General features: G+C 35.6%; 1 protein-coding gene across 2 annotated transcripts in view; it reads right to left on the reverse strand.

Annotated features, from left to right (window-relative positions):
- CDH8 (cadherin 8) overlaps positions 1-13,229 on the reverse strand; it is a 401,377-nt gene that overhangs the window by 60,687 nt on the left and 327,461 nt on the right. For both annotated transcript variants that reach the window (XM_055552030.1, XM_055552031.1), the window contains exon 11: positions 2,136-2,253. In XM_055552030.1, coding sequence (XP_055408005.1) covers positions 2,136-2,253 — 118 coding nt within the window. The remainder of the gene's footprint in view (positions 1-2,135; positions 2,254-13,229) is intronic.

Genomic DNA, 13,229 nt, shown 5'->3' on the forward strand with positions numbered 1-13,229 from the left:
TTGGATCCTAAATCCAAAGTCACAGAGAACATATGCCCTAGTTTCCACAAGACAGTCCTGGTTTATGGTTTTTCTAGGCTTAAATATAAATAGCAACCCCTTTCACTTAAAAAAAAATCCCAATTGGAACAATAAATTATATGGTCACTCTTTACAAAATAAATCAACACATGATTTTATATAAACAATCACGGCACAGAGAGTGTTCTTTCTCTTCTGAGCCCTTTTGTGATACCTAGAACCGCCCCCCCCCACCCCCACCCCTGCCTTTTTTTTCCTGCAGTTATTTCACACACTTGTGAGGTAAGTCAAAACTTAAGTCATTATTTTCTAGTTTCAAGAGAAAACAGATAATCCACATATCTTTAATATTTTACTGCAAATTTTATTGAAATGTGTGATGGGACACAAAGAGCTTTCCTAGGTGTACAAGCTTCTACTTTGTATTAATTCTAACAGTTTGAGAAAACACTTGAAATGCATTTACCTTAGGACTAAAATCTCATCTTTAAAGGGTTTAGGGCATAATAAATATAGTACAAAGCTACACTTTCACAGGCATGCAGTAACAACCTTTCATTCATCCAATACATGTTTATGCAGTATCTTGGAGCCATACCTATAATGGCCATATCCTGAATTGCAGAATGCATAGAAAACACCAAGGAGCTCAAAACCTGGGATGTTAAAACATTTCTTCACAGAGAATTTTTAAATATAGGGCATTTGATATGCAAAAATAATGACTGATATCTGTTAGTTTACAATCAAAGTAAGAATTGCCCACACTTATGCACAGACTTTCAGCTCAGTTTGGAATTTCCAAGGGGGCTCTCATCTTAGGCATAGTCATGTGACTTCCACAAAAAAGAAATGTTGGCAGAGTTACCCAAAAAACAAAAACAAGTACTTGGATTAGAGCTCCTAATTAAGGGAGGCTAAAACATGTAACTCTATCACTGAGGCGAGAGATCAAGATTTCATCTCCTTAATGTTTGCAACAGTGGAAGCCAGCTGAATGAGTAATATCTATATAGCAGCTTTCTCATTTCCTTTTCTGTGATGCATTCATGATCCCCAAAGAAACAAGTAGCATTTGTTCAAAGGTAAGGCCAGAATATACTTTAACAAGGGCCATACATGTTATTTCACTTCATAAGGGAAGTTTTATCAAAATTCACTACCTCCTTGAAACAGAACAAAGCAAATAATCCAAATGCCATGAACCAGATTTTACTCTTCCAACTGAGTATAGTTTTTTTTTTTTTTTTACATAGACCATTCATAAATCTAAACAGATACCTATAATAAAGCAGGAAGACAGACCCTGACAACACATTTATTTTGCTAATCATTCTGTGAAACATCTGAAATGAAGACTTAAATACATCTGAGCCAAAATAAATAGCTAAAAATCCTTGTTAAATATACTGCAGCTTAGAAAAGAAAAATGTATAGATGAGATAGACTTTTAAAAAATGATCTATGACCTTCCTGTGTAATAGACAACAGTTAAGGGAAACGGTTAATCTGAGCTTGGTTCTTAACAAATAATGAAATGGATTAAATGTTCTTTGTGAGTAAAAGACTTAACAATAAAATCAGTTCATATTAGCACCAAAATAACACTGATAAGGAGTGTCCTTCAAGAAGGATTTTCAGATCTAATTGCTGTTGTCAAAGTTGGTACAGGCTTAAAACAAATACCTCTAATGTGTACCCACAAAGCAGGCAAAATTAGAATAGGCTTTCCCTAAAGACTTGGTAAACATTCAATTAAAACTTAACAACTGCAAAGTATAAGCCAGCTCCTCCTCTATCAGATATCTCAGTATCTTAAAATTACTGGAACTTTCACAGGGTTTAAATCTTTATTGTTCATTTCCTATAAGCAAGGTGATTGAGGTACTGCCTGGGATAAAACTAACTTGCACATTCACAATTTCTGTATGTATTGTTTGAATACTGGAAAGAGGAAGGGTTGCAATTACCATGCCTTTAGGCTGATAAGCTAAATTTTAACTGCCCATAGGTGAAGAAAAAAATACTGTGCTGATATTTTCAGTGAAATTATGAAATCACATCCTATTTTCTGATGTATATCCTATCCTGTTTCCCAATGCTAATATATTTACCTTCATTTTTCTTGATGGTAAAATTCGGATTGTTGACCATTTCTGGAAGAAGACTGTATAAGAAATAATGTCCATTTTTGGGATCATCTTTGTCCATGGCACTCACTGTTTGAATGACCTGTAACATAAAACTTGACGTCAGCATTTCTGATGACATCAGAGGGCTCGCGCTGCCTTTAAAAGCTGAGTGACATTCCTCTCATGGAGTGATACTTTGGTCCAAGGAATCGTTTCCATTTTCTAAATTGTTATGGATGGTTTGTGCCACGGATAAGGAGAAACATTCATCACTTTGAAACCTAGCTCTGATAAGTTCATGAAAATTAAGGTCATTACCTTTATGTCCATTTATTATCTGTGGCTTGAAATAGCAAAATTTCAGGGCATTTGAAAACATTTTCATTGGGCCTTTAGAGGTTTCTTTCCACTTCGAGTATGGGCAGGCTTCTAGAATGAAATTTGGACTTGTACAGTGATTATAGTGTGGCTTCTGGGAGGATATTGGACGTAAAGGACTTACATCTTGAATCCTCATAGCTCCTCTTTCATTTTGCTGATTAGGCTGTAAGTGCCAAAAGCATGTTCCTGGACACAAACATCACTGCCACACACCTTTCTGAAGAGTTGTGTCTTCTGTTCCCTCCCAATAATGAATACTGTTTTTAAAGCTAGTGGATAACACATGCAAACAATGCTTTGGAGTGTATCCTAGATGAATAAATTATAGGGCTTAGAAGAATTACCACTGTGCAGAGAACTGTTTGGATAGATACACATACTCAGAATCGGTGCCAGTTGAATGTGCTTATTTCATTTGCAGAGCTGCAATAACTTAGTGCTAAGTTGTTCCGTGGGATTTCAAGAGAATTCACTTCGTAATTCATATTTATAAATTTGTGATATTAATCACTTCAGTATGAAACACTGGGCAACAGCTAATGGAGTGTAAATGATAGCTTATACTTCTACTGTAAATAGCTACAACATAATTTCTACCAAAAAATATGCCTACGAAGCATGACTGTCGAGGAGATATCAGATTTACCATCAAAAATTAACATAGAAATATTTTTAGGTATGTGAAATTTAGAGACTACAATTTGATGCCTAATATGTCTGTTTGAACAATTATGTTCTATTCAACTTTGCCAGTATCATTAAAGAGAAAAAATTGGATCACTTTTTTTTTTTTTTTTTTTTGAGAAAGATATCATTGCCTTGGACCTTATTGCCTACATAAGATGAGAACCACAATTTAATAACATTTCCAATAGCTGTAGAGTTTTGGACTGTATCACCCACATGCTATATGGTAAGCAGTATATCAAGGTTATTTCAGGCATAAATGAAATAACTTCTCTCATTTTCTATTTCTCCATTTTTAAAAAATGGAACATATTCCTACTTGGTAGGTATTTCAGTCTTGTTAAGGACCTTGTGAAATGTCTTATAATTTTACTTAGCTTGAGTAACAGAAAATAGCACAAAATATAACTCATGGATAAAACAATGAGATAGCCATTAAGGTGATGGACTCTGAAAGCTGCCTTGATAGAAGTCATAATTACTAATTGCATGACATGGAGGGACTTAACTCTTTTTGAAACTCAGTCTTCTTGTATTCCTAAATTTTAAATGAAAAAAATGCTTTTTTTCATAGGATCCTTTTCTTTAGGTAAATTCACATCAATTTCTTAATATACTCTCTGGTTCCTAGTAAATGTTCAATGAGTATTAGTCATCATCATTATTATTGACTATTTTTTGTTAAGGTCAATACCATTTTTTTCATGACATAGCACCTTGATAAGTGTAACAACTTTGATATTACACGAACAGGGCCTCACTTCTATCAAATTAGGTGGGAAAGCAATTTTATTTACTATATCTAAACAACTGGCATATTTGCCTTGACATTTAAGGGCAGAGAGATTCCCTGGGGTTCCAGTTTTATAAAGAAGGGGAGAAACTCGGAAACCCAGATGACTCTTTTATTATATACAACCTACACATACAAATATTGAACAGAATAATTTTACAGAAGCCTTCTTTTAGGCAGTTACAAAGAACAGAGTTGGGGAAATTACTTGTGAGTACATGTAGCATCATCTTCTTCCTTTAACCAATTTTGTTTCAAAAGACTTCTCTTCCCAAGTCCACTTATTGAAGAAGTAATTCCTGAAGTGTGTGAGCACATTTAAAGAAGATCAGGGACTTTCCCTGGTGGTCCAGCGGTTAAGACTCCATGCTTCCAATGCAAGGGGCATGGGTTTGACCCCTGATTGGCGAATAAGATCCCATATGCTGTGTGGCATGGCCAAGAAAATATTTAGAAATGAATAATAATAATAATAAAAATAAGAAGAACAAATGAAAAGAGGATTTCTTGATATTCTGGGGGTGGAAATCATTCAAATGTAATTGCACTCTTGAAGTGTAATTAATGGATAGATCTCCTACAAGCAACACCATTCTTAATATTTCTAAGTCATCTTCATGAAAAAGACTCATACATGCTGATAAGTGAATATACATGTTAAGCCCTCACAACCAAAACAAAAGAGGCAATAATTTAGCTTACCTGAAGTAAATGAGTGTAATTACCTGTCATACCACGTCTCAGAAGTTTGGTCTAAATATTACACCTGCAATGAATATTTTTCCCACCGTTTATTTAAGCCAGGAACTCTGTAAGACATGCGACTTCTTGAGCTTATTGAACCAAAAACTCTTGGAATGGGGCCTAGAAATCTGTGTTTTAAACCCTCTTCTTGGTGATTCTGATGCATGCTTAAGACTGGGATCACTCTTTTGAGTCAAGGGAAATGATTGGTGTCTATATGTCCCCTGTTATTATTCATTAGGAGAGTTTGTACTGTCAAATGCACATCAAAATCAGGACATTATGTGTTGGGGAAAAAGTGGTGAAATGGTGAACCTTTAAATTATCTTCCAAATATCCTATGAACTGGCTATGGTTAGGACTTTGGTTTAAATCATTTTTGACACTTCATTTATTTTTAATGCAGATGGCCTGGCTGGTCATTTTCCCTTAAAGTAGATGCCTGGTAGATCATTTGGAGGACTTTATGCTATTAAAATGCATAAAGTTACCCAGGTTTAAAAGGCTGAAATCTTCATTGATGTAATAAGATCTGAACACATTCTGTTTTAAACAACAGAAGAAAAAGAAGCAAGGAAGTGCACCTCCACACAAGCAGATTTTATAGGCACACTGAGTTGATGGCAAATGAAAAGTGCACACATTTCCCGCTGTGAGCTACTTAGACATCAGTTGATTTTTTAAGTAATTGGAGAACTATTTCATGAAAATGATATAAAAATTTTGGAGAAGTTATCAATTTGTTCATAAGTGAGGAGTTGGTGCTTTTCCCCCCCTCACTGCTGTTATCGATACTACTATTGATATGTAGTTTATCGATATACTACATACTACATACTACTGTGTATGGCATACAGACATAGCATTTAGTTTAGGGGACATATGTACACCTATGGCTAATTCATGTTCATGTCTGACAGAAATCAACAAAATTTTGTATTGCAGTTATCCTTCAATTAAAAAATAAATTTTAAAAAAGCATCTAGTTTAAGTACTTCCTAGCAATTAAGTTAGGATGCAGTTGAAAAATCGAACGTTTGATAACGTATTGTGGATTAAGTTCAAAGGAATCTAAAAGCTAATACACATCTCATCAGAAAACAAAGCTTATCTGAGGTCAGGCATAAGGAAATGAATTTCCAGGTTATACTTGGATTTCCACGGGAGCAGACTCTGACTTGAAATCAATGACCTTTCTAAGGCATAAAACTTAAAAAAGAAAGTTTTTTGACAACTGTGGGCCATATCATAATTCTGACTCTCAAAAAAAATGATTCATTGGTAATCAATAACATTAAATCTCAAATTATAGTAAAGCAAGAATAGTAAAGCAAACCTCAGATTGCTCTTATTAAAACATTTTCTTAAGCTTTAATTTAGACTTCTATACTGACACAAAAATATTTTGAATAGTACAGTTTTGCTGTCGTTATTAACTTTTCAAAAGGCAAGCAGCCAGCAAACAAACACATTTCTGGTGATCTGATTGGTTAACAATCTTAAAATCCTCATGGAATCTATTAGAATATCCCCTCTGAGTTTCTGTAGGTATTATTCATTGATTTGTTCTTAAATGATGAGTGTTTTTTTTTCCCTCTCACTGCTGTTACAAAAGTATCTGACATATGGTAGCTATTTAATAAGTATTGTCTAAATGAATAAGTGAGTAGATGAATCCATAAATCATGTCAGGCATGCTTTAGCATCATCACTAATTCTTATGTAACCTTGAGAGGTAGACATGAAGAACTCTAGTGCATCAAGGACATTATGACATCTGATTCCAAGTAATTTGGATAACAAACTCCTACATCCTCCTGCCCCTGTGTCAGGTTGCCTCAAAATCTTCTTGGCGTTCATACCTTCTGCACATGTACTTCAGTTAAATTGGGGCTCAGACTTCCAATATTTTGGATAGCATAAGGATGAACTTATCCATCTTTGCCACCTATGTTATTTATTTTATGAGTATTAAAGGTTCCCCTTTGATTTTAAAGGTGGTAGAAAGCGAGCGAGTGAGGAGACATTAAAGGCAGTATAGAAAGGACAGGATAATTTTTGGTTTTCCATTCATTCTTTGGACTAATATTGATGGTTTTTATCAGTGAAATACTAACTTCTAATTTCTTAGAATACTAACTAACTTCTGATTTACTGAAATACTAACTTCTAATTTCTTAGATCCGGCTTCCCTATGGCTCTGTGGTAAAGAACCCACTAGCCAAGCAGGATATGCGGGTTCGACCCCTGGGTTGAGAAGATCTCCTGGAGTAGGAATGGCAACCCACTCCAGTATTCTTGCCTGGGAATCCCAGGGACAGAGGAGCCTGGCGGACTACAGTCCATGGGGTCACAAAAAAGTCCGACATGACTTCAGAGCTACACAACAACAAATTTCTTAGATCAGTAGTTTTCAACTTGAGGGAGGAAAAAATGAAACATGAAAGCAAAATTGTAAGAAATTATAGGAGGAAATTCAGGAATTTAAGAAAGTACGTTAAAACCCACAGGATGACCCAATTATCCTGTTATTTTCAAAACTTTGTAGCATAGTTATAAATAAGCACTGTTCATATCCATTTAATGGATAGCTCTGGATACTTTTTTTGGTAATAATTTTCAAGACAATTCATTTCTACCAAGATTTTCCCTTTACTTCCCGAAGTGTTTTCTTATGTCTTATTTTTTTGCATGAATATACCCTTGTCTTTAAAAAGCACTCAGTGGCTCTTTAGAGTGTGTATCTTAGAGGTCTGAACTATAGAAAATACAGCAAGAAAACACATATTAAATTGTGTATGTTTCTTTTAAGCACTTAGTAAAGTCCTCAGACCTCTGGCTAGACTTTTGGGATCTGTGCCTTCACTAACCTGCCATAGAACTTCCAACATTTTTGTTTCATTCTTTTTCACTCCACTTTCCTTTACTGAAACTGAGTTGACATAAAATGATACAAAGCAAAGACTCTTGAAGGATGTATTTATACAAAGTTTGAATTTTTCAGTTGCTCCTGTTTCTTATTTTCTTTTGCTGGTCTCTGCATATTTCATGTGAATTTTGTATACCTCTGAAATGATTAATATTTATTTTTAAAAATTTCTCCATCACTTGCTCTGCTTTGAAAACCTCATTAGTAGGGCAAAATTCACAGTTTCAACATAGTTTAGAAGTCTCAACTTGCTTTTCTCCTCTCCGTCTTCTACTATGTAACTTCACAGGAATATTTCCTGATGCCTCATGAATATCATAAACATTACTTCCTAGGCTGAAAAATGCTAAGCATATTGTTTATTCTTCTGAAGCAAGATTTTTCCAGCTGAGTTCCATTTATCACTTGTGCTATAGTTTTCTATGAAGGAAATTCAAAAGATTTTATAATCAACTTTGTTTGGTAAAGGCCAAGGACCATTTGGTTCTAACACATTGGGGATTCATATGTATTTATTAATGCAAAATCAATAGAATATAATGTTGTTTAACTGTTTAATTCAGTGGTCCCCAACCTTACTGGGGAAAACTTGCACACACACACAGACACACCACATACCATAACATTTACTGACACACTTTACCGTAGAAGTGTTTCTCAGGCATTCCCTTTAAGACATGCTATCCTCTAAAACCCTGCATGAGTCTTAAAGTCCTGGAGCCCTCTTTAATCTCCTTTTGAAGGTGTTGTGTCTACATAGCTTGGTGGTTATAGCACTAACTCTATTTGCGTCTCTGCCTTTCTGATAATACATCAGCTCCTCTTGGTATAAAGTGAAGTGAAAGTGAAAGTTGCTCAGTCGTGTCTGACTCTTTGTGACCCATGGACTATATAGTCCATGGAATTCTCCAGGCCAGAATACTGGAGTGGGTAGCCTTTCCCTTCTCCAGGGGATCTTCCCAACCCAGGGATCGAACCCAGGTCTCCCACATTGCAAGCAGATTCTTTAGCAGCTGAGCATAAGGGAAGCCCAAGAGTACTGGAGTGGGTAGCCTATGCCTTCTCCAGCAGATCTTCCTGGCCCAGGAATTGAACTGGGTTCCTCTGCATTGCAGGAGGATTTTTCACTAACTGAATAAAATAAAATCTTGCCCAATTTATGTCACTAACACAAAGCCTAGGATGACAACATCCTAATGGTTGCTGTCAATTTCACTTTCTTCAAAAAGGTGTGCTCATCACCATGGCTTCCATGAACAAATGAAAACAAGCATACACATGTGGCCACCATGCTGCTGCTAAGTCGCGTCAGTCATGTCCGACTCTGTGCGACCCCATAGACGGCAGCACACCAGGCTCCCCCATCCCTGGGATTCTCCAGGCAAGAACACTGGGGTGGGTTGCCATTTCCTTCTCCATGCTTCCATCTAAATTCTTATCCACTAGCTTGAAGGTTGAAAATAAAACAGAGTAATCATTCAGTAACAGCCCAAGATTTGTAAATAATCCTTTATACCATTTTTTCTCCTGTGGATCATTACTTATTTAGGTGAGGGGCCAGAATAAAGCCTGTGGATTTGGATTCATGCAAGAGGGTCAGCCAAAACATACAGAGGCTGCAAACATGATTTCAAGAAACATTTAGATTGTATGTGGTCCTGTAAGTTGATTCTGATGTACTTGAAGAAAATAATTATATTATCCCACAAATTCATATGGGGAGAAGTGATGTAGGAGCCCTTTCTTTACCCTTGATAAATATAAGACACTAGTTATCAGAGGAAGAGTTACTCCAATATAGGGGAATAGGTTGTCCTAGTTTATATTGACTCATTTAGGGATTATTTATAGTGTTTTACTCCATATCAAAGCTCATAAATACATAACAATAACAGCAATAAAACCAAAAAATCTAATAAAATATTTTGCTATTAAAATTATGAAACTAGTGAAAATATATAGTACTAGTTGTTATAGTTATTTATTGAGTACTTGATGTTAAGCTGGATATTCCTAAAATATGTTTAAACTAACAGAAGACCCAAGGTTACAAAACATTTACAAAATCTGTAAATGGCAGATCTATGACTCAGACTTAGATTGTGCTAGTTTCAAACCTTCAAAACTTCTGTTTTTTTTCACTCTGCTTTTTGTTTTTTTAGCTTTCCCCCTCTGTCAAAGTCCCACTCTAAAAGTTATGCTTCTATTAGAGACTGTCTTGAAATGTTTTGTTACATGTGTCGTCTTCGCAGAGTTTTATGCATTCCACTGATTTACCATCTCCTTACTCCACCCAAAGTAAAATGAAAATTGTATTTTATGCATTTTGTTGAGGCTATCAGTTTCATCTGTTCTAAAATCAATCTTCTCTCCCTCTTGTGTATGCAGATAGATCCTGAAAGATGCCTTCTGGCAGGAAAGTTAAAATTAAATCTTCTATATTTATTGTTTCATGAGTGTTATAAAATGCCATAATTTCACTTCATTCTTTAACATTTATTAGAAAAAGACCAACAGAAACTAAATACATACATATATATATATATATATATATATATATATATATATATATATATATAAATAGAGTACCAAACTCATTCACTGCTCCTGTTTATCAAGGGCTAATTCTACTTTTCTTATTATGTAGAATGCTTTTGAATAGAGTGTGTTACTGATCATGGGAGTTGACTTTTTTTTTTTTTTTGAAAAGTGCTCATTCTTGATCAGAATATTATTCTCATTAATGGAATTCCAAAATCTGCTCCTTGGGAAGCATTGTGAAATCCTAGAAAGTACAGGGACTGGGACACCTTCAAGAATAGACTTTGAAGCCCATGTTTCTTTCTTTTCATGGGTGTGGACAGACTCTTACTCTTTTCTCAGCCTCAGCTTCCACATCTGTAAAATGTCTTTACACCACCAACTCCAAGCACAGTGGTACTGAGTGCATGTTAGATGTCTGGATGTATTACTGGATGCATGGAAGCATGCAGCCCCCGCAGTCACCTCTCTCCCCCTTCACTGCCAGCACAGGCCAGGCTACCATTATCTTTTGCAATTACATCCTTCTAGATGCTCTTCCTGTTTCATTGCTCATGCCCACATCTCTGTGTGTGTGCATGCACATGTGTATGTATGGATTTTATTCAAACATAATACTCTTTGTCCAATTTCATTTTTCTTATTATACTCTTATTAAACTTGCTTGTTACCCTTATTATTCTTAGCCACAGATGCCTTCAATTTTTTGAACACGGCAAGCTTTTTCTCCTTTCAGGATCTTTGCACAGGCTTATCCTGTTGGCTAGAAGACTTCTGCTTTCACTTCTTGTATGACTACCCTCTTTCATTTTTTTTTCAGTTTCAACTTAAATTATACCCATTTAAAAAGTAACTGTCTTGACAATGCTACATAAAATATCTCTGCTTTTTCTATACTCTCTTCTGTCCAAGCTGTGTTCGTGTTTTCTTCAGTCTAATTTTTAAAATTTATCTTATTGATTCATTCTATCCTTTTTATTATCCCTCTTCCTCATTCAGTTCCACTAGAAGGAACTGAATTTTTTGTTCTTTTTACATTGTTTCCCCAGGTAATATTACAAAACTTGGCATCCTGTAGATGCATAGTAAATATTCAATAAATAAATGAATGATTTTTCATTTATGCACTATATGTCTGTGAATAAAACAAGTGTCTCAATGGTAATATCTGAGAAATTAATTATTAAAATATTTGTCACTGCTAAATTAGAATGATGATTCTAAAATTTTGTGAATGTCCATTACATGAAGAACATTGGCTAGATACCTATCTATAAATATAGGCTATTATCTTTTTCTTTAACCTGTGATGGTCCCATGATAAGCAAACTTTATATTGCCTCAGTATTGGTCAGAGAGAGAAAGGATTAAAAGAGATAAATCAAAGTATGTTTTTAACCCAGACATAATTAACTTGATGCTAAATAGCACATCTCATCTTCTACAGATGATGATGAAGCTTAAATTATATTCCACTAGATTTATTTACAGTAACAGGGAAGCTCCTTTCTGAAGGGAAAAAAAAAAGCGCTGAAAGGGTCTATTGTTAACTAATTCTCGAATGATAAATATTCTCTAAGACTTCAGAGACCTTGACTCACATTCCATATTTTCAGTTCAGTCCCTGTGTCACTGAACCATCAGAAGCAAACTATTCTAATTCTGTATGTATGGTAAGCAAGAGGTAAGCGTCTAAAATAAAATCCTAGAAAGACCCTCTTGAGGAGATAAAATGTAGAACAGAGTTATGGAAGCCCCTTTGGCCAACACTGGCCATTGATGTTCTGTAATTTTCATGTTTGGTTCTGAGTGTGGTGGTATCATCACAGTGAAGGAAGACACTGGTTTCTTCTGGTGGAGCTGTTACCTGGTCCTCCACCTCTCCCGTCAGAGGTCCATTCTCCTCAGACAGAACCTGGTTTATCCCCAGCTGACTTCTCAGCACTTGATAGATGTTCCCTATCTCTGGTGGCATGTGTCCTTTTTAAGGGATCTTTTCATTAAGATACTTCCATTTCCTCTCATCTCTTTAACTTTCTTTCTGCCCAGAGGACTTGAAATATTTTCTTGCAATTCTGTCATTTCTAATTTTATTAAGTGTCTACCAGAGAGAAAACTCTATGTGGAAAAAGATTGATGTTTGTCTGCCACTAAGTCCCCAGTACCTAGCCAAGTTCTGGGACATATTAATAGTTTGTATTCAATAAGCATTTACTGACTGACCAAAACCTATCAAACTATTAGATGCATGCATTTTCAGCCATATATCTTCCTTTCTAATTTTGAAATCCTCAACTCATACACTCATTTCTGCTTTGACCATCAAATAGGAGTAAGTAGAGAGAATCTTTTTATTCATCCTGTTAAACTGAGGGCCAAGTCATGGCAGTATTAAATTGGAAACTTAAAATATACATCACCTTATAACTTTTAACTTAAATTACCTGTAGCTATTTGGGGGAAATTATGTAAATAAGAGTAACTAGCTAGTTACTATGGAGAAGGCAATGGCACCCCACTCCAGTACTCTTGCCTAGAAAATCCCATGGACGGAGGAGCCTGGTAGGCTGCAGTCCATGGGGTCGCTAAGAGTCGGATATGACTGAGCGATTTCACTTTCACTTTTCACTTTCATGCACTGGAGAAGGAAATGGCAACCCACTCCAGTGTTCTTGCCTGGAGAATCTCAGAGATGGGGGAGCCTGGTGGGCTGCCGTCTATGGGGTCGCACAGAGTCAGACACGACTGAAGTGACTTAGCAGCAGCAGCAGCTAGTTACTAAGTTTTAAATAAGAGTAACTAGTAATCAGAAAATACCACATTAACATTTAACTTTGAAATGGAGGGATTATTTAAAAGGATTCTAAAAGGGATTCTCATTGATTTTTTTCCTTATAATATGGACTGTGAATTCTTTTTCTCTGTCATGGGTGGTCATTACCCTCTTAAGGGAACCAATTCAAGAAAATGTCATCTTTTACTTCAGCATCATGAGAAGGTG

Source organism: Bubalus kerabau, chromosome 17 (assembly GCF_029407905.1).
Source record: "Bubalus kerabau isolate K-KA32 ecotype Philippines breed swamp buffalo chromosome 17, PCC_UOA_SB_1v2, whole genome shotgun sequence".
Classification (NCBI taxonomy): domain Eukaryota; kingdom Metazoa; phylum Chordata; class Mammalia; order Artiodactyla; family Bovidae; genus Bubalus; species Bubalus kerabau.